This window comes from Xiphophorus couchianus, chromosome 8 (assembly GCF_001444195.1).
Source record: "Xiphophorus couchianus chromosome 8, X_couchianus-1.0, whole genome shotgun sequence".
In the NCBI taxonomy this organism is placed as follows: domain Eukaryota; kingdom Metazoa; phylum Chordata; class Actinopteri; order Cyprinodontiformes; family Poeciliidae; genus Xiphophorus; species Xiphophorus couchianus.
Window position 1 is genome coordinate 22,609,354 of NC_040235.1, and position 23,465 is coordinate 22,632,818.

At 37.9% G+C, this 23,465-nt stretch overlaps 1 protein-coding gene across 5 annotated transcripts in view; it reads right to left on the minus strand.

The window, feature by feature from the left end:
* fcho2 (FCH and mu domain containing endocytic adaptor 2) overlaps nt 1–23,465 on the minus strand; it is a 75,666-nt gene that overhangs the window by 30,568 nt on the left and 21,633 nt on the right. For 4 of the 5 annotated variants that reach the window (XM_028026567.1, XM_028026566.1, XM_028026565.1 and 1 more), the window contains exons 2-7: nt 14,041–14,132; nt 9,996–10,070; nt 9,754–9,895; nt 7,958–8,110; nt 7,636–7,740; nt 5,084–5,182 (exon numbers count right to left, since the gene is read on the minus strand). In XM_028026567.1, the coding sequence (XP_027882368.1) occupies nt 5,084–5,182; nt 7,636–7,740; nt 7,958–8,110; nt 9,754–9,895; nt 9,996–10,070; nt 14,041–14,132 (666 nt within the window). Of the gene's footprint in view, nt 1–5,083; nt 5,183–7,635; nt 7,741–7,957; nt 8,111–9,753; nt 9,896–9,995; nt 10,071–14,040; nt 14,133–14,245; nt 14,357–23,465 lie in introns of those variants that run through there. The other variant, XM_028026563.1, reaches the window with a different exon arrangement.

A 23,465-nucleotide genomic window follows, 5' to 3' on the forward strand; every position in this document is an offset into this window, starting at 1 on the left:
GTTTTGTATCAAGACACAAAATAAACAGGTGGGGTTTCTAGCCTCCATTTAAGGGAACAGCATCTTTGCAGTTTTCTGGAAGTTTGTTCCAGATTAGTGGGGGATAGAAACTGAACCCTGCTTCTCCATGTTTGGTTCTGGTTCTGGTGATGCAGAGTCGACTAGAACCAGAAGACCTGAGTGGTCGGGAAGGTTGATACTTTAATGTACTTTGGTTTCAAGACACTAAAACAAGCCCTCTGCCATGGGGCAAGTTGCACCAACCACGGCTCCCTTCAGCAGAGAGGTTTTGTTTCCAGTTGGACCACCGATGATTTAAATGCATTTTCTATAATCTTTTCAGTCGTCTGCAAGGGAATGCCATTTTGAGTCTTCATTAAATAAGCAGGAGGTCACTCAGAGGTACTGTGAGGGTCAACTGTCCTAAACATTTCAGTTTAATTCAGCGTGAGAATTTTGCATTTTTCAGATTATCCGTCCTTTTATCTTGTTAGCTAAATATGCAAACCCACAGTGGATTGAGTGTATAGGTGCAAAACTGTTTGTGTAAATCTAACAAAATCAGGGTGTGCCAAAATAGTAATGGCAGGGTACAAAACGGGGTTATAAATGCTAGATTATTATTATTATTTCTAATAAAACTGTTAATATTTCTGTCACGCTAACAGAGTTTGGCAATAACAGTCAGAAAAACCTGTGGAGATTTTTTTAGATCTAATGGGAGTTCAAATCCAAAGAAAAAGGTGCATCATGAATGTGAAACTGAAAAGATGAAACTCGTCTAGAGAGTTTTTTTTTACTGATTGCATCGCATTGCAACTGCATTCACTGGATCAATGCATTGAATATAAACTATGCTCATGGAGAACAGTTTATAACAAAATGTTCCTCATCCGTTTTAGTGATCTTTTTCACAGTTTTACCATATGCACACTTGATGCTGCTCCAACTTTCAATATTTGCAACACTTTAAGCTAACGCTTCTTTAGCATGCGCAGTAAGACCTACTGAGTCTTACAGTTAGACCAGGGTGCCAGAGGTTGTCTTTCTTACTGCCATGGTTACCCTCTGGGCGGTGTCACACAAAGGTTAGTGCTTGTTTGCACGTGCGCCTTTTGAGTTTGGTGAAGGGGGAAGTGCGAGCGATGCAAAGGCAAGAAGATAAAGACGGTCGCATCTCGACAAACTATTTAGATGTGCGTGATACTCCCGAGCGCTATAGCGAGTGGCTCCACCATCAAAGCAAGACGGATTCACACATGTATGTGTGTGTGTCTATATATATGTGTCTGCCCCAACCTCCCACTCCCCTTGTGGGCCCCAGTGGTGAGGTAGAGTGCATTAGGCATCTATACCCTGCCTAGCAGCAGAGGATGAGGATGAGGAGGGGGAGGGTGTTGGTGGTGAGGTGGTAAGAAGGTTGCCGTGGCGAGGAAGCACACACGCAATCCGTCAGGTGCTGCTGGCGTGATGGTGGTCGCTAATGTCATCAACGTGTCTTGCCCTGCTCATCTCATATAGACACGCGAACACACACACACACACACCCACACATACACACACACACACACACCCTCATATGTCAACACAAACAAACAAACAAAAAAAAAGGGTCCTCGTCTCTCCACTGAGACTTTCGCCCACATGCTACACAACATGCGTCTGCCCCGAAGGCGCCCTCGCTCACACACAAACGTTCACTTACAAAAACAAACACACAGCACAGCAACAGAGGCACCTGCCTCTCCACGCAGCGAGCCAGTTTAACTCTCTCGCTGCCTCTCTTCTCACCGCTTGTAAAAAGTGCAGTTCTTTCTCTTTCTTCTCACTCATCTCTCTCTGTCACTGGTCGTTCAGGGCCAATGCTCTCGGCAGCCTCCCTCAAAATAGCTGATAAGAAGCCACAGTTGCTTTTTTTTTTTGGTTAAACAACGGCAATCACTTGTCAGTGACAGCTTAACAACGCAAAGTAGCTTAGCATTAAAGCCGACTAATGGAGGATATTTGAGTAAACAAGCAAAAACAACAGACTGAGCCTTTTCCGTTTTAGTGGGGAGTCAGTCACCTTTTCCCCACTAAAGGTAGACTGAGCCATGAGTTATTTGTGTCACACTAGAAACTCCTACATGGTTTAAAAACTGGGAGTTGAAAGGAAAAAGCAACTGCATGATACTGCCACTACCGGTTCTCCATTTTTGTTGGATGAAAAGCAAAGCAGCAGCCTGACGCTGCTGATAGGTGGGAGGTGGGAAGTAGGACAAACATCAGCAAAATCTTTGGAAAAGTGAGCATTTTATGGTCAGTTAACAGCAAAAGTAAAATTTTATGACGTATTTTTGGTCCAGTTTCCATTGCAAATATCTTAGTATACTTGAAATAAGGCAAAACAACTTCTGAGTAGCTTTTTAGCAAGATATAAGAGCTTCTTCTTTAAACAATTCTTTAAAATTGATTTAAAAAGTAAACCCTTTTCCCATGATATACAGTAAGTGAAAACATCTGCCAGTGGAGCAAGTACCTTTTTTTAAATCAATATTAAGGTTTAAAAAAAAAAAAAAAACTTAAAACAAGCTCCTCTATCTTGCTAAAAAGCTACTTACTTGTAAGTTTGTTCTGTCTTATTTTAAGTGTACTAATATTTTAACAAGAAACTAGATCAAAACCACTTTGAAAGAGGGGGGGGGGAAACTAATAAGAGAAAACTTCTAACACAGTTTCCGATATTCGCAGCAGCGAACGTCTCAGCAGGTTTAGCAAAAGGCGACGTTGTGGAGAGTTCAGAGCAGAGAACTGCCACCTTTACAATCCAAAGAGCCATTTTTGTCCCTTGGCTAAGCAACTCTTTCACAGCCGCAAATGTTACGTAACGTTTTGAAAAGAGAAAACGCATAATTGTTGATTAATATCGACTGTTGCAACTTTGTTGTAATTACTAAAAGAACCACAATTTTACTTTTATTTTAAGAAAATAAGAAAACAACTTTTTTTTCAAGAAGAGAATGATTTATTTATTTTTTTTCTTAGATTGGGTGTGGGAAAATTATGTAACGTTTCCAACCTGCAAAATTAGATCTACAAAAACATTGGAGGTACTTCAAGTATCATGGTGTGGACATCCATTATATTTATTCCATGAAAAAAACATATTAATGTTGTTTAATTTTTTTATATTAGTTGGTTCTTTATCAATCTGAGCCAAAGTTATTAAGTGTAAGGCTTAAAGAGCCGCTTGAGGCTCCAGAGCTGCAGGTCGCAGACTCCTGTTTCAGAGGAATGGTAAAAAAAAAAAATCTAAATTACCATCTGAAAACCTCCAGACCTACAACCGCATGTCAAATGATACATGATGTGTTTAGAAAATGGCTATCTGTTGTTTTGGTTTGCATAGGAAAATGTCTAATTTCTCAAAAACGCAGCTTAGGCTACTAAAAGTCTCTCCAGAGAAGTCACAAAACTTGTAAAATAACGCTCTATTAACAGATGACACCAAGCTAGAGCTGTCTGACCATCAAAAAGCTTCATAATTGGCAAAACCAAACAAAGCACACCTGCATGAACTCTTCATTATCAACTTTGAAGTTTGGAGGTGGAGGAGTGATTATAATGGGCATGCTCTGGCCCAGAATGGAGTATTTGTGATGCTCATGACGCAAAACAAAGGAGCCAATCTGCAACAGAATTGATGAACAAGAACAGAGTCCAGTGGAGGCAAAGGCCTCGCCTGACATGATGCGTGGGAAGTTTAAAATAGCAGGAACAAATCTCAAGTTTGAAAACTGAAGAGAACTGAAGTAATTTTCCTGACGAGGAATGTAAAACTCCTCCACACTGATGTTAAAGAATGCTAAAGTTCTACCTATTGCAGGATCATGTGGCAAAATGAGCTTCTCCTGTGTTTATGATGATTTATATGGAAAAGCCTTTCCCCAAGATGTACAGCAAAGTCATGAGTACAAAGTAAATGTCTATTTCTAATGTTAAAATTTCTACATTAAAGATAAGAGATTTTATATGTGACATCCCTAAGATACACTCAAAGATCTAAGCGAGTTGAATAAGAGCCCCAAAAACGCCATGATTTCACCACAATGATACAAACTGTTCCTGTAGGAGACATCCTTTACCCAATAAGATTGACACTTAAAAGTTTTATTTGAAAAAAACATGCAAAATGTAAGAGGAGGCACATTTTTTGGGTACGATGTAAAAAGTATAAACACATTAAAGTATTGGATATCCAGGTGGTAATCTGCTTTTTTAGTTGGGTTTTCTGCAGATTGTCCAGTTGAAATATACAGAACATTTTAACACCAGATAGCCAGACACACACACATAAAAAAAAATCACTAGAAGGGTTTAACTTACAGTTAAATCAGAAGAAAATATACAATTTCATTAGAATTTCTTGGACAGAAATCAGAAAATAACCTAGAAATGTCTATATTTTTTAGACAGAAATCAAAAGATGCTACATCAGAGCTTCACGGAAACAAAGAAGTGAATTTGTCTAAAAAAAATAAATAAATAAACTGCATACTTTCATTACAGAAAACATATCTCAATAATCTAATAAGATAATAAAAACATCTTTTAAAAGGTGGTACTCTTTCTTCTTTTTTTGTGTCTTTCTGTATTGTGGTGAAAATATCAGTCCATACTCTCACAATTACATCTTTAGAGAGCGACCAGCCAGCTGTGAGGGATTTTATTTGATGGTGCGGCGTCGCCCTCTACAGGCCATGAAAATAGAGCTGCTACAAACTAATAAAAACATGCCAGCAGAATGTAGTAAATCATGACCATTAAGTCAAATTGCTGAATAAATAATAAAAAGAAATGACCTAAAACGTATTAAATACTGATCAATGGTGCTCTGTGAGTGATGTCTGAAAACCTTTCCAGCTGAACCTACAAGACTTTGACAGTCTGAAAATTAAGACCTGATCAGCTTGGATCAAATGGATCATTTCCTGGTTTTCATTTCAATTACTGACCCAGATGACGGAGGATCACTCGGTGAGCAGCGCTCCGGATCAACCAATCCACACACGGGGAGGGGGCGACGTCACAGAAACACACTCACCTCTCCGATCTGAACGTGCGTTTCCTCCACAGACTGCGAGTATGAGCGGATGATCTCCTTCATGTGGAGAATGTGGTTTTCCTCGATGTCCTGGAATCTCTGAAACAAACGCAGACCATGTCCGTCGTCAGGCGACAACAAAGTCAAACAACTGCCAAACAACTTGACGTCACGTTATCGAGAGGATGGGAAAGCACAGAAACAAGAGCGTGACTTTGATTCGAAGGGAAATCTTCTCGCTGTGACCTCATGTGCGAGAGTCTGGGTGGTCCGAGGCGCGCGCACAACATAAGTCCTTTCACGAGATGTCGATTTTGATCATGTCAGGCGCTGGCGAGGATTCATTTCTGGTGTGTTTTACTGCGGTGCTTGCGCAGAGATCACAGGGCTCGAACGCTCTCATTGAGATCTGGGTTTTGGACGTAAACTGAGACGCCTGAGCTCAAACAGTCATGAAGAGAAAAATCCAGGCTTTAGTGAGATTAGCTCTTAATAATCACAAAAAGAACCCAGATAAAGAGCCTCTCGTGTCTGACTGTGAAGTACAAGGGTGCGCAGTCACAGCGCCATGCAGAAGTATTCATACACCTTGAGATTCTTTACATTTCATCATGTGACATGTGATGTTTATCCTCAATATAAACTGTAGTTATAGACCAAGACAAATCAGGGTGTTACTGTAAAGCTGTCTTTAGTTGAAGGCTAAGAGATACATGGTATAAGAGTCTCTTTGCACATTTAAAGACTAAAACCTTTGACCGTTCTTTGAAAAGTAGTTTCAAGGTCAGTCAGTGCCGCCACAGATTAGAGCACAGAAGGCTGAACACGGAGATTTTTTTAGAAGCTGTTTTCCAAACCATGTTTCCTTTTCTAAGCAAAATTATTCAAGTCAATTCAAACTCATTTCAAAAATACTTTATTTATCCCAAAGGGCAAATTAAATGCTATCCTAACTCATATCAGCCAAGCATCTTCAGAGAGTCGTTATGGATGGTGATGCTGTGGGCAGGAAAGAACTCCAGTAGCAGTCAGTCTCGCAACAAATCTGAAGGGGCTTCTGACTGAAGGCTGTTGCGCATACCTACGACATGCTAATGGCTCAATATTTGGGCAGCAGAGATGATGTTGCACAGCAACAGATGTTGGATAACACCATCCATTGTTGGCAAGCACTGCTAATCCACCTCATTTGCTTTTGCCGCCTCTCTTCAAGCCTCTCTCTGCCCTTATGATTAGAAATAGACGGAGCTGGTGACTTGATCCTTGTCCAATACGATCAATTGAAGAGATGGATTGAATTTTTTTATTCTGTCACTGAGGGTGAAACAATTAATTGGATTAATTGTGATTAATCGATTATTGAAATAATTGATAAACAATTTAGTAACTGATTAATTGCAGATAGGAGCATATTTTGACTTTGACTTTGAATTAATGAGTTTCATCAACTTTTAATTTCCCTTTGGGGTCAATAAAGTTTCTTTGAATTTGAATACAGAGTTTTTTAAAAAATGCAGTTTGGTGAATAAAACAACATATTTAGAGCAGCAATTAAATCAAAACTGTACCAGAACTGTATTTATTTTGCATTTAAATTAAAGAAACCCTTTGTCTGCACATAGATTTTAGCCAAAACTAATCAAGATGTATAGCTTTAGTTCAGGTTTACTAAAGGAACAGCTTGGCATTGCATTTAAGGTAATAAAATGTTTATTTTTCTTACTTATCAAATAAGTTTTATTATTTGTTTACTTGTATATTTTAATGTATTTCTAATATTGTATAAAAGTTTTAGGTGGCAAAATTAAAAAAAAGTGCAATTTTCTTATCCAATTAATCTATTAATCATCCGAATATCGATTAATCGTTTACTAAAATGATTGCTCTATCAGATTCAAGCCCAACAAAATATACAGAAATTGGTCGTTGTAAGATGAAAACATGAAAACACAAAACAAAAACAAAGTTCAAAGGGGTATAAATACTTTTGCAAGGAACTGTAAGCATGACTGTACTTCCATCTACTGCCAGCAAGAACACGCAGACAAACAGAACACACATGCAGGAGCCCTGGTGATGTCAGAGCGCACATGTGTTCACAGTGTTTATAATTATGTGTCCACATGCGAAGCGTGGGAGATGAGCCGTAGACGGCGATCCAGCGGAAGCGCGAGCCGCAACGCCGCTTCCTCCGCAACAGCGAGGAGAGAAGAACGGCGGGGTTAACTTGAACCAGCTCTAGTGGCAGTGCCGCTGCGGTACGCCAGGATATGGAGGCCCGATTCTGCTGAGCTGATTTTAATTTGGAGTTTATCTAATCAGCCGCTCGGATGGATCCAATCAGGGTCTTTGCACAACGATCCGGTTACAGAGGAAAAAACACAATCTGGAGATGATACAGGACCCGAAACATGGAACAGACGAGCGCCGCACTAACAGATTACGCAACAAAGCGTTTGCATGCCACAAAGATGGACGATAAGCAGAGTTTGAGAACACATTTGTCACATGCACATGGGGGGAAAGAGGAACCAGCTAAGATTCATAAAAACCTGTGAAGTTTCTGCCATCTTCTGTTCAAAGTCGGACTTGGCTGAAGCGTACTTCTCCACATATGACTTGTAGGTCTCTATGGCTTTTTTGGCTTTCACTCCGGCCTGGAAAGAAAAAATAAACAGATCGATGACTTACTCTGGTTTGCTTTCCGGATCAGGTTAAACGTATCGGAGTGAAACCAGAGAGTGAGTTCAACATCTGAGGAAAGGATTCGCTCAGGTTTTGTGTTTCCGTAAACCAGGACACACTTCATCATGCTACATTAGCGTACCAAGGATATGTGCGTATGTGTATGTGTAATAAAGGGTGACCTCCCACCTTGTCCACGTCTCGCTGGGTGGCCCCCTCTTTGCGGAGCCGCTCCTGCTCCACGGTTTTGGCATTGTAGTTCTCCTTGGACTTCTGAAGAGACTGAGAGATGGACTGGATGCTCTGGACGGCTTCCAGGGTCGGTGCCACTTCTTCTTTTGTCTGAAAGGCCGCGCGTGCTCGTTAGGTCGCTCAACAAGACAAAAGACGTTTGCAAGAGTCACCGATGGCTCTGATCCTGATTTATGTCATTAAAAGGAAACACTTGGCCTGAACAGCCGTTCCTCTTCAGGAAAATGACTTCAACCCAAATCAGGGTTACTGCACAATTCACATGTGGAAATTCCAGACTTTCAGAGTTACAACTGAGACTTGTAGAATTCAGAATAGGCCGGTCAGTGTTAACGCACGTGACTAATCTGAACATTTTAACTTGTAGCGTTACATAACACAGACTAATTAAACTACTATTTTGACATAAAAGTCTATCCTGAATATGAAAACTTGGAAAACTGAGACTCTTGAGACATGTTTGGTTTAACACAATAAAACGTTTTGGGTTTTTTTAAGAAAATGTGCATACAGTGACGGTTTTTGCTATGGGATACATGGGCATTTGCCCAGGGCGGCATTAGAAGGGGTTGGGCCCCCTAGGAACTAGAAAATTAAATACATCTTATCTGTCAATTGTCACCAGAACAAGTTTGTTACTATTAGTATGCATGTCTAAAGGAGTAAGTTTTCCTTAGTTGCAGTTTAGTACTGAGAAACTACATTAACCACTTTCTGCTAAAAAAATAAATAAAATAATAATAATAATAATAATAATAATGATTGCCTGCATTTCGATTAGTTGGAGTATAACAGGAGGGCCTTGCACAAATGCCTGCACATTTATATTTCAAACTTACAAAGTTAAGCATAGTGATTAATCGTGATTAATCGGATTACATTTTTTAATTGACTGACAGCACCAATTTTAAAGTATAAATAGTAAAAAAAAAAAAAAAGGAGACGGACAGATGAATGAATCGATGTTGCCATGAATAATCAAGTTCCAGATTTTTCCTGTCCAAGTAGGAATCCTGTAAAATCCTCTCCCAGCTCCTCTGTTAATTCTCACACGTGTGAAGCAGACCTTTAGCCAGGCAGAGGAGGAAGTAATTAAACCTACAGACTCGCTGTGAAACGTATATAACTCCGTATCTGAACGGTTTTACTTTATATGCAGAACGGCGGTGTAAAATAAAAAGCCATAAAACTACAAAAGCGTTTGGAGGAAGGAGACGTCACCGGATTCTCCGGCAGGGGGCTGCAGTGCGATTCCACACAAAAGCTTTAAAAGCCTCAAATTGGAGCAGAAAATGACAGAAACAAGAGAAACCCATGTGAATAAAAATGTCAAAGTGCCATAAAATTGTCCCGTTTTAATCGAGGAAGCGCTCTAGTTTACATCTTCCACAATAGAACGAAGACAAAACAGTGCTGAGATATAAAAACAGAACGTTTTCTGCCAAGGACGGGGTTTAATTTAAATCCGCACATTTTAAACAAACTGAAAGTTTGGGTCCTTCTTGAAGATAGGAGCTGCAAAGCAGAAACCTAAATAAGTGCTTTCGGGATAAATAGGTATCCATAGAAACAAAATTAAGCCAGAGAAAATGATTTTCTGTTGCTAAAGTTGTTCTTTTAAAGAATTGCTAAAATAACTTAACGACAATTCAGAACTTTATATTTACATCACATGAAAACAGCACGATGCCGTCATAAAAAGGAGACAATTAATTCAAATCTTATGTCTTTACCTTCTTGTGTGCTTTGGCCTGTTCTTCCACGTATTTCTGCACTTCTTTTATAAGCTCTTGCAGCTTCCTCACTAGGTCCATGTGACAGCTGGCCAGTTTCTCCGTTGAGCTTCTGAAGATATCCCACATTGGTGCAAAGGTCCTGTTGAACAGATTGAGTAAGATTCTTGTTATTAATGTTTTTTTTTATTATTGCTACTGTTTGTGACAGAGTAGGGGAATAAACTCATGCATAAACTCACCCCAGCTGAGAGAAGTTGCCAGCTGACTTGGCGAGTTTGGTCATGGACCTGGCGTAGGCCTCTTCAATGACACTCCTGCAGGGAGAAGAGACGTGTTATAATGACTAAGATACAGAGAGTATTATGTATTGTTATCTATTACATGAGTAAGTAAGGTTAACGACTCATTCATTTAACTGAAATGTGACTAAAGTTCAGGTTTTGACTGAGAACAAAACAGGCAAATTTGTTCCTAAATCTTGTGTTGAAGATGACAGAATATAAATCTACATGCAGTTCCTTCGATTTATTTCACTTTGTGACTCTATAAAAGGACCAAAACTGACATAATTAAAAATAAAAAATATACTTAAATGGTCCAATAAAATCAATCAATACTGTTGTGATGGGTTTTTTTTGTTTTGTTTACTTATTATCACTCTTATTATTTTAACATTATACATATACATATATATTTTGTATTTATTTTTCTTTTCATCACCTTATTTTATTGACATTTTCGTACAGCACTTCGGTGCAGTTTTAAACCTGTTTTTAAAGCGCTATATAAATAACTTTGACATCAACAATACAAATAAAATGTTTCAATTAATTTCAAAACAGAGAGAATTTTACCATACGTTTCACAATTTCATTGACATTCATTTGTATTTTTCCCAGCTTAGTTTGAACAAATCATATTTTTAAGCACATAAATTCAATTTTGCTGTTTTTAAAAATATATATTTTTTTAATCTTCCTTTTACTTGTAGATGCATTTGAGTCCCTTTAGGTAATTTATTAATTTATTCTTTATTTCCCCTCACCCTTCACACAACTCCTTCTATTTCCTTTACAACAATGCGACAGGAAGAGAAAAAAATTATATAAACTGCTGCAGCATCGCAGAGAAAGTCTGAATTATACATCTCGTCCAGCCATCTTGTCTCGGCGGTCAAGGTCGTTCAGGGGGAAACGGGTCAACCGAGCGTGAACTCAAACATTCAAGCATCAATGACAAAAGCCTTTGCAGAAGATGCAGCAAGACAGAGATACAGTGCTGTGTGTTGTCATGTCACAGATACACGTCTCAACGCGTTGGAATGGGATTAGAACAAAACTAACACTGTTTATAGAAAGGATGGCGGATAAAGTGCAAAGTTGTCTAATGTTTTTAAAAATATGCTACAAAAACTCCTCATAACTGACTTGATACCGGGAGGTAGCATGGTTGCATGATATTATCTTGTATTATCTTGCAGTGGCTATAATGTTTGCAAATATTAAGGCAGCTGGGTGATTAATACATTTGAAGGATTAGTCAAATTTTTGGTTTTTTGAAGATTTCCTCTTTGGAAAATCTGTTTTGTTTTGTTTTTTTCCACCAATGCATTCCTTGTGTTTCCATAGTTCAGAGTGATGTCAGCACGCACAAGGCCTCCATCTTGTTTGACAAGTGTCGTTTTTACAGCTTCTGTCTACCTGGACTTTGAATTCAGGTCAACTCTACGACTAAATATAAGGGTCAGGCAAAGATTTTTTTTAACGATAATGCAGTAATAATATTACACAATTTAAACAATGCGAGAATAAATATATTACCAGAATAAAGTCATAAAATTAGGAGAATTGAGTCGGAATTTTATGAAAACTCCTAACACAAACAATAGCAAAAAAAATTTAATTTGAGCCTTTTTCTAATTAAAATGACTTTTTCATTGTAATTTTTAGACATTCTTCTGATAAAGCTATACTCTTGTAATCAAACAAGGGCCTCATCCCCAGCCATACAACTCACTGAGGGGATGGTTTAAATAAAATGACAGAAAAAACGTTGAACATATTTTCTGTCATTTGTAAGTAAAAAAAAAACATTAAAATTGGAAATACAATCTAGATTTTATTTTTCAAGCCAAATCGGCCAGTCCTAGTAAATATTGTGATGACTATTTAAAATTCAGGTTAGTAAAACCTGGAATATATCAGTCAACAATTACTGAACCCTAAATAGTCTATTGCTGTATGAACATTACACACACTGATATGGCGATGACAATATATTTGCGATATATTGTGCAGATCTAGGCGGTAGAAGATTTAATTTACGGCTTTCTACACATTATTACTATGGAAATCAGTAAATAAGGAGGATGCTTATGTCACCTCATTTAACAAACATCTAAAGGCCATTAAAAAAAGCCAACATGTAAATACTGCATCAGGATTTGAATAACAAATCGTCTCTCTTATTCAACTGGAGACTCCTGGTAAATCATGACGATGTCGCCTTACAATAGAAAGCAGTCCTTTCATCTCCAAGACTAGAACATATGTGAATGAAGGCCTCCTATAAATGACCAGGTCAGTTCTATCTTTTCAGTTCTTCAGTGTGCATGGAATCACAATAGAGGACAGGAAGATGCTGGGGATACTAGTGTGGCGCGCTGACTTTTGTCACCACTAGAGGGAGCCCTACTGCCGTTTTTGAAGGTGTAAAAATGACCTATGGTACTGATGGACAAGCAAGTCCACAACAAGACTAAATTCTGTGCAAACGTGCTACAAAGTTAATGTAAGGAAATACAGAACAATTCCAAACTTTTCCAGACTTACATTTCTAGATTTTTTTATGTATTGATTTATTTTACATGCAGTTTTTATGCTTGTCGCCTCCACTACTCACCGTGAAATTCTAAAACGGTACAGGTACCAAAACTCCTGAAACAACAAACCAATCTGGATTGAAGCCTGTGGCTTGAAGTTTCCTTTCTTGGCATTGTGACTAAACTCAGAGCAGCTCTATTTAAAAAAATCTATTTCTTGTATTTGCTCACGGAAGTGGAATTTGTAAACCCTGGTACCTTAATGTCATTCATAAAAACTAAACACTGCAGAATGCAGGTGCGTCCTTTGCTACAAATGATCTGTATCGGTCCCACGCTTGAAGTGAATTCTAGATTGTGTATCAGTGACAATGTGACCAATTCTTAAGGGCAGATCTATGAAGTCTAACTCTATGCTTTGTGCTCTGCTTCATTGTTTATTTTACATTATATCTAGAAATCCCTAATTGTGCTTTGACCTTGAATGAAAGTTTGTTGCAGTTTGCTTTTGTCAGTTTCTTTTATTTCTCTTAATTGCACTGATTGAACAAATCAAAGTTGTGTCGTTTTTACATGTTTGACTAGGTTTTGTGAAGTTACTGGTGTATTTAAGTGTGCTGGACCAGTGCAGAATTATCAAAAAAAAAAAGTGTAATTCTGTACATTTATGTCTGTAATTTGTTTTAAAAATTTTTTAATTTAAAGTCAATTCAGCACTGTTTTTCTTTATCTGTACTACAGCTCAGATATTAGTATCGGTATCGGAATTGGAAAAGAAGTGGATCGGTGCATCCCTAGAAGAATCGAATTATTTGCACCTCTTGATGTATTTATAATATTGTATAGAAAAAGGCTGAAATGACAAATCCGCAAAATGTGCCATTTTTTAAAATCCAATTAATCATCGTAATAATCAATATATTCATCAACAAATAATCAGAACTGGCAGTCCTAACAGGAATCCTGTCATTTTGTGTCAATACTTGCTCAGTCATCTCAGTGAGGCACATGACATTCCCCAGGGTGCAATAAAGAGTCGGAATGACTCACTCCTCTGCTACCGACAGACGGAAGAATTTCCCGTCGGATTCCAGCGGTAGACCTGCTGTCATGTGACACTTTCTGAGAGCACACCTTTCACACGGCAGAGAGAATCCGGGTTTTAAAAACCACCTATCATTACAGTGTTGTGGGAACGGAGAGACTGCCGGTGCCAGGTTGGAGGTGGGTTCCCATGGAGGCACAGTTTGCATCATATCCACACTGCGTGTAGATGTGCAAGCTTAACGAAACGATTAATGCTTTCAGCTGACAACTGGCTGCTGTTAGAGGAGCAACACAAAGGACAGGAAGTGCTGTTAAGGCTGTCCCAGATTTAAACCCACATAAACAAGAAAGACATGCTTTGCGCAGCACGCCCTGCTGGTGTCGGCGTACTCGCGTCGCAGCCTTCTCAGACTTACCTTTCTCTGATGAAGTCCGTCAGCTCCTTGGAGGAAATCTGCCCATGCTTCATGTTGTGGTACAGCACATCAAAGCCATTGTTCTTTTCTCCCTGCATTTCAAACACACACACACACACACACAAAAATGGACAAATCAAGCTGTGAAAATAAAAAAATAAAGTGGAACAAACAGTCCCAAACCAGTTCACAGATCAGATATTACCATGAACAGGTTTTCTACCATCAGCTTCCTCACTGTCTGCATCGACTCCAGCTGCGTCTGCAGAACCTTCTGGTCGATCATGCTCATCTTAGCCATGTTTGAGACTTTTAAGCCAAGACAGACAGCAGCGCATTGGCCTAAAGCCACCTGTGATGTGAGACTGTGTTTGTCATATCCAGTCACTGGGCAACAGTGTCCCGTTGCACCGCTGAAGGGAGGGGGAGGACTTATGAATTATAGATTTTTTTTCAAATGAGAAGCTTTTTTTTTAATGCAGCCTGGATATTAGTTGAGCTTTGCAGCTTATTTGCCATGTGATTGTATTATTCTGTACTTTGCCCTTATTTTATGTTCTTATCAGATGTGTTTTTTTTGTATTCATTTGTTTACTATGCATCATTGTGTTTGTATATTTAGTTTCCCATTTCTATTTATTTTTAATTTACTTTCTTTCCTCTTTTCAAGTGTGTTTTTATGTCTCTATTGTGTGTTAACTATGTTAGTGCCTGAGAAATTATCCTTGAATGCAAGATAGGTAATATAAATAAATAAATGTATTGTTGTAATTCTACTCGACAAGCTATTGGTTTCCATTTGCAACGCAGCCAATCCAGAAGCGCCATCATTTTTCTTGGCTCTGATTGGCTGCACCACCAAGAGCGAAGATGACAAAGACAGTGGATGATAGCTTCTACAGTAGTGCCAAGACTGTTTCTATTATGCGTATTAATGGATATTGGAGTCAGTTATAAGCGTTTTTAGAAGCGGCATCAAATATTCTTGGATTTTAATTATTTGTGGACGGTGGTTTCCCCGGACCCACACAATTGCCCGCCGTCCTGTCATATCACAAAATATTGAGCCACCTGTTATATAAGCAATATTTTATATAGGTTTGTGTAATTACTTTTTAAATAACAAAGTAATCAAGAAAAGCTATCAGACTTATTGCACCACAACCTATTTTCCATATAACTTCAGTAATACAGACAACGCTGTTTAGCTATGCATGTCTGCTGGCTCTTAAAGCTGCAGTCTACGCCTTGTAAATGTCCACCAAACTCTTGAATGCACCTGTTTCTATCACATATTCTCCTTCCAATAAAAAGGTAAATTTTAGTTTTCCATTGGCTACAAGCCACAAACAAGACAAATAACTGGTTGAAAATTATAATTTTCTATGCAAATGAGAGATATTTGGGTTTCACTTTTTCAATTCCTCAAATAACTTACATTTTCGATGATATTTCAATGTATCGCAATGAACCCGCACATTATAAGTGTGACAAATTTATAGTTCTCAAGCCCGCAAGTTATTAAATCTACGAACGTATCAGTGCAGAAGATCCCTCCATCGAACAATAACTGTGTCATCAAGTCAGATTTATGTGAGTCTCTTCCATCAGCGTGATGAGACCAACATGTCTGGTACGGTCAGGAGAAGAAAAAAAACAAATGCCACTCAAGTGAAAACTGTTTTTGTGAAGTAAATACTACTGTGACTTAATTATTCATTTATAGGAAAAACTCAACTGGTTAGCAGAATAGTTACTGTAAAAAAAACTAATTCTGCTTTAACAACTGCTCTGCACTTTTACAGGGCAATATTTATTGGACAACTTCCTTGAAAAGCCACCCTGTTGCTTCTCATAAAAAAAACACAACAAGCAAATATCCTCATTTTGGTTGTTTTGGTTAAACTTAGAACAACCGTCACCAAATCAGTGCCTGGATTTCCACTGTGTCCCAGAAAGAAAAACACACAGTAATAATAATACATCTGTCTTCACTGCATTTGCTTTCACATCAGTGGTAAGAGAACACACTGACTCTTGCGTTAACACAAAAGTGGCACTAAAGCCCCGGTGGCTTCCATGGATATTTCCTAATTCCTGTTCGGATCCGCCGTCAGCAGATTTCCTGCGACATTAAAGCGGCTTTTCCGCACAGGCAAAGGGGAAAGTTCAAGAGGAGGTTTCTATCTAAAGGCCTGGTGCTATATCAAACAGAACTATGGTATATTTACAGAGCAAACAGCGGTTAAAACGAAAAGCATGCAGTTGTGGGTTTCAGCTCAACGGTCTGGTGTTTTAGCCCACCAAGCAGATCCACTGAGACAGACTTCCTGTTGCAGTAATAAAACTATTAAAACCACTTTGCAAGTCTAACTATAACCACGTACGTAGCAAACAGCTAAGCTTACTCAGCAAGACAGACTGCAACACGGTTTCTTACACAAGCGGTATGCTTTATAGGTTAAAGCAAAAGGGAGCACAGTGAGAAGAACGTGGAGAGCTGGCCAGTGGACCGACAAAACAGGGAAGTGACGACAGCCAGTGAAAACACACAGAGCAGAACAGAAACAGGAAGAAAGGCCATTCTGTGCAACGAGTCCGTTCTTGTAGAGCTTGATATCAATGCGCCGTACACAAAAGAGAAATAAAAACAAACAAAGGAAACCGCTCGGGGCGTTTTTGCCTTTTTCCCCTCCGAGCTACAAAACTGGGACCGATTACAAGACATGACCTGACGATGTCACACCTTCACCCTGAGCAAACCAAAAATACACAGGTTATTTCAAAACATAGCACATGTAAAAGATGAAATTAAGACTGCATTCTATCTACATTACGTACGGGCCAGTAGAAGGTTTATGCTCAATGATAGCCTTTAGTGAAAACACAATATTTACATTTTAAAAAATTAATTATAGAATTTTTAATTTAAAACCAAAAAAGGATCATTTCTATTTGAGCTTAAAAAAAATTACTGATTATTACAGTTATAATAATGTCATAAAAAACCATTTATTATTTGCTATTTTGATTCCAGAAATAAACCTGCCACAGTAACAAATTTTGACGAACAATAAATTGTCCCATAAGTTATTGCGATAAACAATAATATGTTTGTTTAGGAACCACATTCCAGTAATAGAATGGTAACGGCATAATAATGCAAGAACACATTCTCAAACCTCAATAAACTTTCAATTCTAGTGAATGTCTTCCACTGGAACTGGAAGACATTTTAAATATCTCAAATAAATATACGAAAACAACAGAAACAGCAATTAAATGACGTATGAAGTCTCTGTAAACAAAACTGTGCTTATAGCTTTACATTTAAAAATATGGGTGGCGCTCCTTTAGCTCCCAACGTTTCCAAACAGCAGAATGCGTCTGTGAGCATCAAGAAAATGACGCAACCTCATACTTTCAGCCAGCTGACAGTGGCAGCACTGCTCTGCTCTATACAGCGAAGGGACATTTTTTCTGGCAACCTCACCAAAAGTTACAATACGATGACTTTGGTTAAAAAAATAAAATAAAATAAATGTTGGTAGTTTTCAAATAGCACTTTTAAAAGACACATTCGTATATAGTGAAAGTGAACCTTTTTGCAGTACAATACTTACCTATTTTCTGTAACTACAAGATATTTGTGTAAAATCCGCCTGTTCTCGCAGAATGTTTTTGTAGAGGAAATCTAAAATATTTGAAAGGAAATATATATTGGGCAGGTGAAATACTTGAGTACAAAGGTTCTCGACACGCTTTTAAGTGAAGTTTGCTAAGCAGGAGCATCATTTATTTTACTTGATGCTGACTGGCTGTACCTCCCAAAATAGAAAGAAGGATGTCTATAGAAGTTAGTTTGCTTAGATGCTTGCCATTGTGTGTAGTGTAAAGGAAAATGATTATTTAAGTGCTAAAATACTTACAACATGTGTAAAGGTATAGCCAACACTTTTATTGGAACAGTTTTATGTTGAGCATGGGAGAGCTGACAATAGCAGACATTTAAACAAGCAGGGCTTTTTCCTCCCCCGCTGAAGACAGAGTAATAAATTTACATTCCGATAGGGGGCAAGAGACTTCTTGGCGCCTCTCCTCGTGCCAGACAGAGATGAGCACGAAGTGGCCCTCTTACTGAGATAAGAACCAGACCTCTGAGCTGTATAGGGGAGTGTCCGGGGTTTCTTTGGGGCCGAAAACAGGTCTCTGATTGGTTGAACAACGGAACGCCTTCTTTGCATATATTAAAGTGAGGAAACGCCTAGTCAGTATAAAGTACAATGTAACGCTAATACAGGGAGAGAGTTTTTCCATTTTTCCTCTCCACGTTGGGCGCCGTTGTCTGTCTATATGTTCTGTGTTCGTTTGTCTATCCCTTGTGTGTCTGTTATTTTATGAGTTAATGCATATCTCTGTATCTCTGCAGCTTTGTTGTTCATCGCTTTCTATGAATTAAACTCTGTGATCTGTGACGTCAACACGCTGTGTTAGTTTCGTTTTAGCAGGACGCCGCCACTCGCCAAGGACTCGGGAGAGAAAAGAGGAAAGAGCCAAAACTTTTTGTCCAAAGCTAGCATTAAATGATCTTCTTCTTCAATAATTGGGGGCTTCGTCCGGTTCTGGAATCTTGGCGGGTGGCGGTCTCTCCCCGATCGATCCGTTCGGCTCGTGCGGTAAGACATGTTTTAATTACTCCTTTGTTGTCTACAGCGCCATGTACTCGGAAAGGGGAGGGGTGCTTGATTGTTGTGGCTGTGTGCAGCCACGCGGAGTTGTCGGAGCTGCAGGGATGCAGAGATTGTGTTTTTAAAAGAGTCTTTATAATAATTGGATTGAAAATACACGTGAAACAAGAGGTTCGTGACGGTTCCAAACATAGGATTTGCTACCCTATTGTTGTAAAGGTCGGGTTTTTCTTAGTAGTATTCTTTTCCCCGGAATGTTTAGTCTTGGACTTCCAAATAGAAAGGAAATTGTGTATTAAAAGTTAGTTTGAGTTTGCATCAGCTGGGAGATTTCGGCTCATCTCCGATGGACTAATAATTGGACAATCAGAAAGGTCTGCGGTAGACCGACGGGAAGAATTTGCGGTAAATTCTTGATGTAGCTTGCGGGAAGCTTTGATGTGTTTTGTTTTTGGAATAGACGAGTCTGGGGAAGACTGTAATGGATAGAATTTGTGGTAAATTCTTGGAATAGCTTGCGGGAAGCTTTGAAAATAGTGTGAGGTACACTTTAAAATAGCTTGCGGGAAGCTTTGGTTTGTATTTTTGTTTTGAGTTAGACAGGTCTGCGATAGACCGACGGAAAGGATTTGCGGTGAATTCTTAGCATAGCTTGCGGTAAGCTTTGATGTTGCATCTTTTATTTTTAGCCGGCGCTTTCTTTGTATTTTTGTTTTCCTTCTCTTTCTGTTTTTCTATTTTGTCTATCATTCTGTTTAGTGTATCTGTGTTTGTCTGTTTGTGGTGCTTTTGCAGCCAGCTGCTCTTCTGTGTGAAGTGTGTGCAGAGATCTGCGTGTGTGTCTGAGTGTGTGTCTGCGTGCGTGGCCGTGTGTGTGTGCGCGTGTGCGAGTTCGAGCTGGCTGTGTGTTTGAGCGGAGTGTTACGTTGTGTGTATCTGTGTGGTGATTTGTGTGCTTGTTGCCGCGGCACGGGGCTGTTTGTATCTGCGTGTGTATCTGTGTGATCGCTCTGAGCGGAACGCTGTGTTTTAAAAAAGAGGGAGCAGTTTGTGTGAATTTGCATTGATTTTGCTGCGTGGTGTTTTGAAAAGTGAAGTACAGAAAACACGTGGTGTTTTGGTTTTAAATTAAGGGTTAAGTAAAATACTGGTACCAGATAGCGGGAAATTACTCATTGCTGAACAATTTTGACATGTCTCTTTGTGAACGTGCACGATATTTACAACAGGTTCCTGAAGACTAGAGTTTAAAATAAATTAAATTGACACGTGAAATTATGTTAATAAAACGTTGGACAATTTCTGAAGCTTCAGTAAATTTGATGAAATTACAGTAAAACTTTGATGAAATAATGGGGACTGACTGACACTTGGACTGACTATAAAACTGGCCAGATGTGTTATGTTTGTGTTGTATGTCTTCGTTTGTGTTGTAATTCATGTTGGTGTGAAAGTGTGTGTCTGCAGATAGGATACCACTTGGTATTTTGTGTCATTTAACTACCACGAGAAGGTAAACAGCACCTCTGTCAGCAGATGCCATAGGCAAGAATTTCTCACTTGGGACACCAAGTTGAAGTAGAAATTACTCTACAGAGTATTTTTTAGTGCTGTCTCGTGGTGTAACAATCTCCAGTTTTTAGAACACCCTATGTGTTAAACTGGACTAAATTATTAAAATTAGGCAATAACAGCAGTTAGTGTGACCTGCAGTATAAAGATTGGAAGGTTATTTAAGATAGAATCCTGATAAAATAAAACATCTGAACAAATTGAAAATAAATTATGGGTTCTAAGGTTAAATAAATAAATAAATAAATAAAGAAAGAATAAGCCAAAAAAATTAGGTCACAGAGGATTGTAGACATGCTGTCTTGGCAAATTAATAGATAAATACATAAATAAAGTGAATGAATACATAGCTAAATACATGACTGATTAGGTAGAGAAATAAATAAAATAAAACTGTGTATAGAATTATGCACTAAAATAGTAGATATAAATGTTGATAGAATGAAATACAATTAGCTACAATGGGACTTTTAAAATGGGTGGAGGATGCAGACAAAACAAAGATCTTTAGGGAAACAGGCTCTAACTGTAAGAGGGATTGATCAGATAACAACAAACTGTAGCATGCTGCTGATTCTAGATATTTTCACAATCAGTCTTTTTAGAACTGACCAAAACTTCAAGATAGATAAAATATTATTAAATCTACAGGACTTACTGATAATTAGACAGGATAAATTAGAAGTAACTCTCTTGTTAAATAAATAGACATTGATTAGATATAGAAAAGTTTGCTGAAATTTACAAGATTTGTTGTTCAAGGATAATATTCCGTTTGGAATAACTTATTGGTTAATAAAAAAAAAAAAGATCATATGGCACTAGTGTAGAGAATCAAGATTGAACTGTAATAAGAGATGATTAAACGGTGCCTACAGAAAGAAGAGAGTGCTGTGAATAAAATAAGAAAATAAAGTAGTAATTGAATTGGGAGTTCCTCCTGCAAGTCCTTCTTGGTTTTTCTTTTTCCTGCCATGCAGTCGGCCCCTCCGAGAAGTCTAAAGGGGGTTTTATGGTGGGCTTAAGACTTTGTTTTATGGGCTGACAATCGAGATTGCTCAGAATAGTGTAGTGACTTTAGAATGTCAATTGTGAAATCTAACATTACAGTATTTAATTAATTTTTGTGTGTCTTTACCATCACATAAGACAGGATTTTGATGCTGCTTGGTTTCCTAGCTTTAGTGAACCAGTTTCTCTTTCAGGTAAATAGTTTGACAAAGCACATACATAGTGAGCAAGGACTAATGTGGAAAAGGTTGAATATAAGTTTTTATCATCAAAACACTGAGTCTGTCACACACAGATACTCTTGGTAATGATTTTCTGTTTTCTTTTCATATTATTTTATATTGTTTGGGGAATAGTTTAGATTTTTTGTTTTGAATTTGTTTTCCTTAGTCTGACTTTTTATTTAGCTATTCGAGTCAGTTCTCTGTCTATTTTGTTAAGTATTACAAATTAATTTTTTTCTTTGGAGTTACTAGTTTCCCCTGGACCCGTTCACCAGGGGACAGGGAACTTTGGTCTTTAGTTTAATTTCTTTCATTTGTAAATTTAGTGATATACTGACCTGTATTTGTTAAGTTTTTGTGTGTTTAATTACCCTTTGCTGTGTGTTAATGGTCTGATCAGCCAGTATCTCAGTTTCCCTCGTGTCTTGGTAAGTCCGTTTGTGCCTTGAGTCGTTCTATTACTGCCTGAATTGTGTTTTGATTATGTTGATCTCAGTTTGGGCCCAATTTCTTATTTTTTGGATTTTTCTTTGTTAACTGTGTTTTGATTTTTCTTCAACGTCTCTCTGGCTGGTTTATGCAAAACCTTCACTGAGTCTTAATTGGTGAACATGCTTTGTCAGCCATTAGTAAAAATTCTTGAGACGTTTTAAACAAAATTATTTGACAATCATGAGTGTAAAATTGAATACTGAGCTTTAAAACTGTAATGTGAAGTATTTTGGGAACATCGTATTCTTGACGGTTTAACACATGCTAAAATGACGTATTCTGTTTGTTTTGCAAACTTTACTTTTTAGAAAAAGGCAGCATTGCATATCGGTGGGGTTCTCAGCTAACATGTTAACCCTGTTTCATCAACATTTTTATTTCAGGTACTGGGAATGATGTTGCATTTAACAGTTAATGCATCATCAACAGGGGGAGAATATGTTATGGGTTTATTTTACTTAATTAGAGATTACTGAAATTTATATTACTTAGACAAAACTTTTGAAGGACATGTCTGATCTGTGCTATACATAAAAGTGAAAGGAAAATATGGTCTGGTAATATATGTGCTTATTTTAAATGGATTTGAGTTGTTCTTCATTGAAAAATGTTCTGACAATGGGCTAAAGTATTTTGAAACCAATAAAAATTTATAGTGATAATGAAGCATATTTTGGTTAATTAACTTGGGAAAATAATTATAGAAATTAAAAATAGTATTGCGCTGGCCATTTTCAGAGCATTAATTTAATGGAGTAAAACGTTTTAAGAAATGTTTTGAAGAATCTGTTTTTGATTAAAGTATCACTAATCAGTAGAAGCACTCAGGGGGCCTGAGTTGTGGGATTATAATGATTTTTCTAAACTGGATTTTTGTTTTGATTTATATCCATTTAAAACGATTTTGAATAAAACTTTAAATTCGACAGGCAAAAGACCTAGGTAAAAGTGGTATATTTTGAAAATGTCTGGATTTGTTACATTATAATTTCTCCAGGTTTAACTCTTTTGAATTTTTGTTTAAGGAAAGCATGTTGAATGTTTTAGACAAACAACCAGTAAGATCTAGTTTGTTTTATAAAAGTAATTTAAACTGGACTGTTTAATTCACATTAATATTCATTGTTTTGATGGTAAATGTAAGCTTTACAACTACATTTTTAAGCTTTTGTTATTATTTTGTTTTTGTTTAATCCTATTTTTACAAGATTGGTTTAAGAAAAGATCTGCATTTGTTTAACATTCTGGCAAAACATTACTTTGGACACATGTCTTTTGAAGCAAGTGATTACAAGGTTTTGGCGTTTTCCACCAGTTGGAGGTATGATATGAAATAATTGATACGTAGGTTGAATGGATCACATCCTACGTCGAATGTGCAGAACGAGACAGGTATGAGATCTGCTCACGGTTTTCTACATATAGACTGGACTGAAGT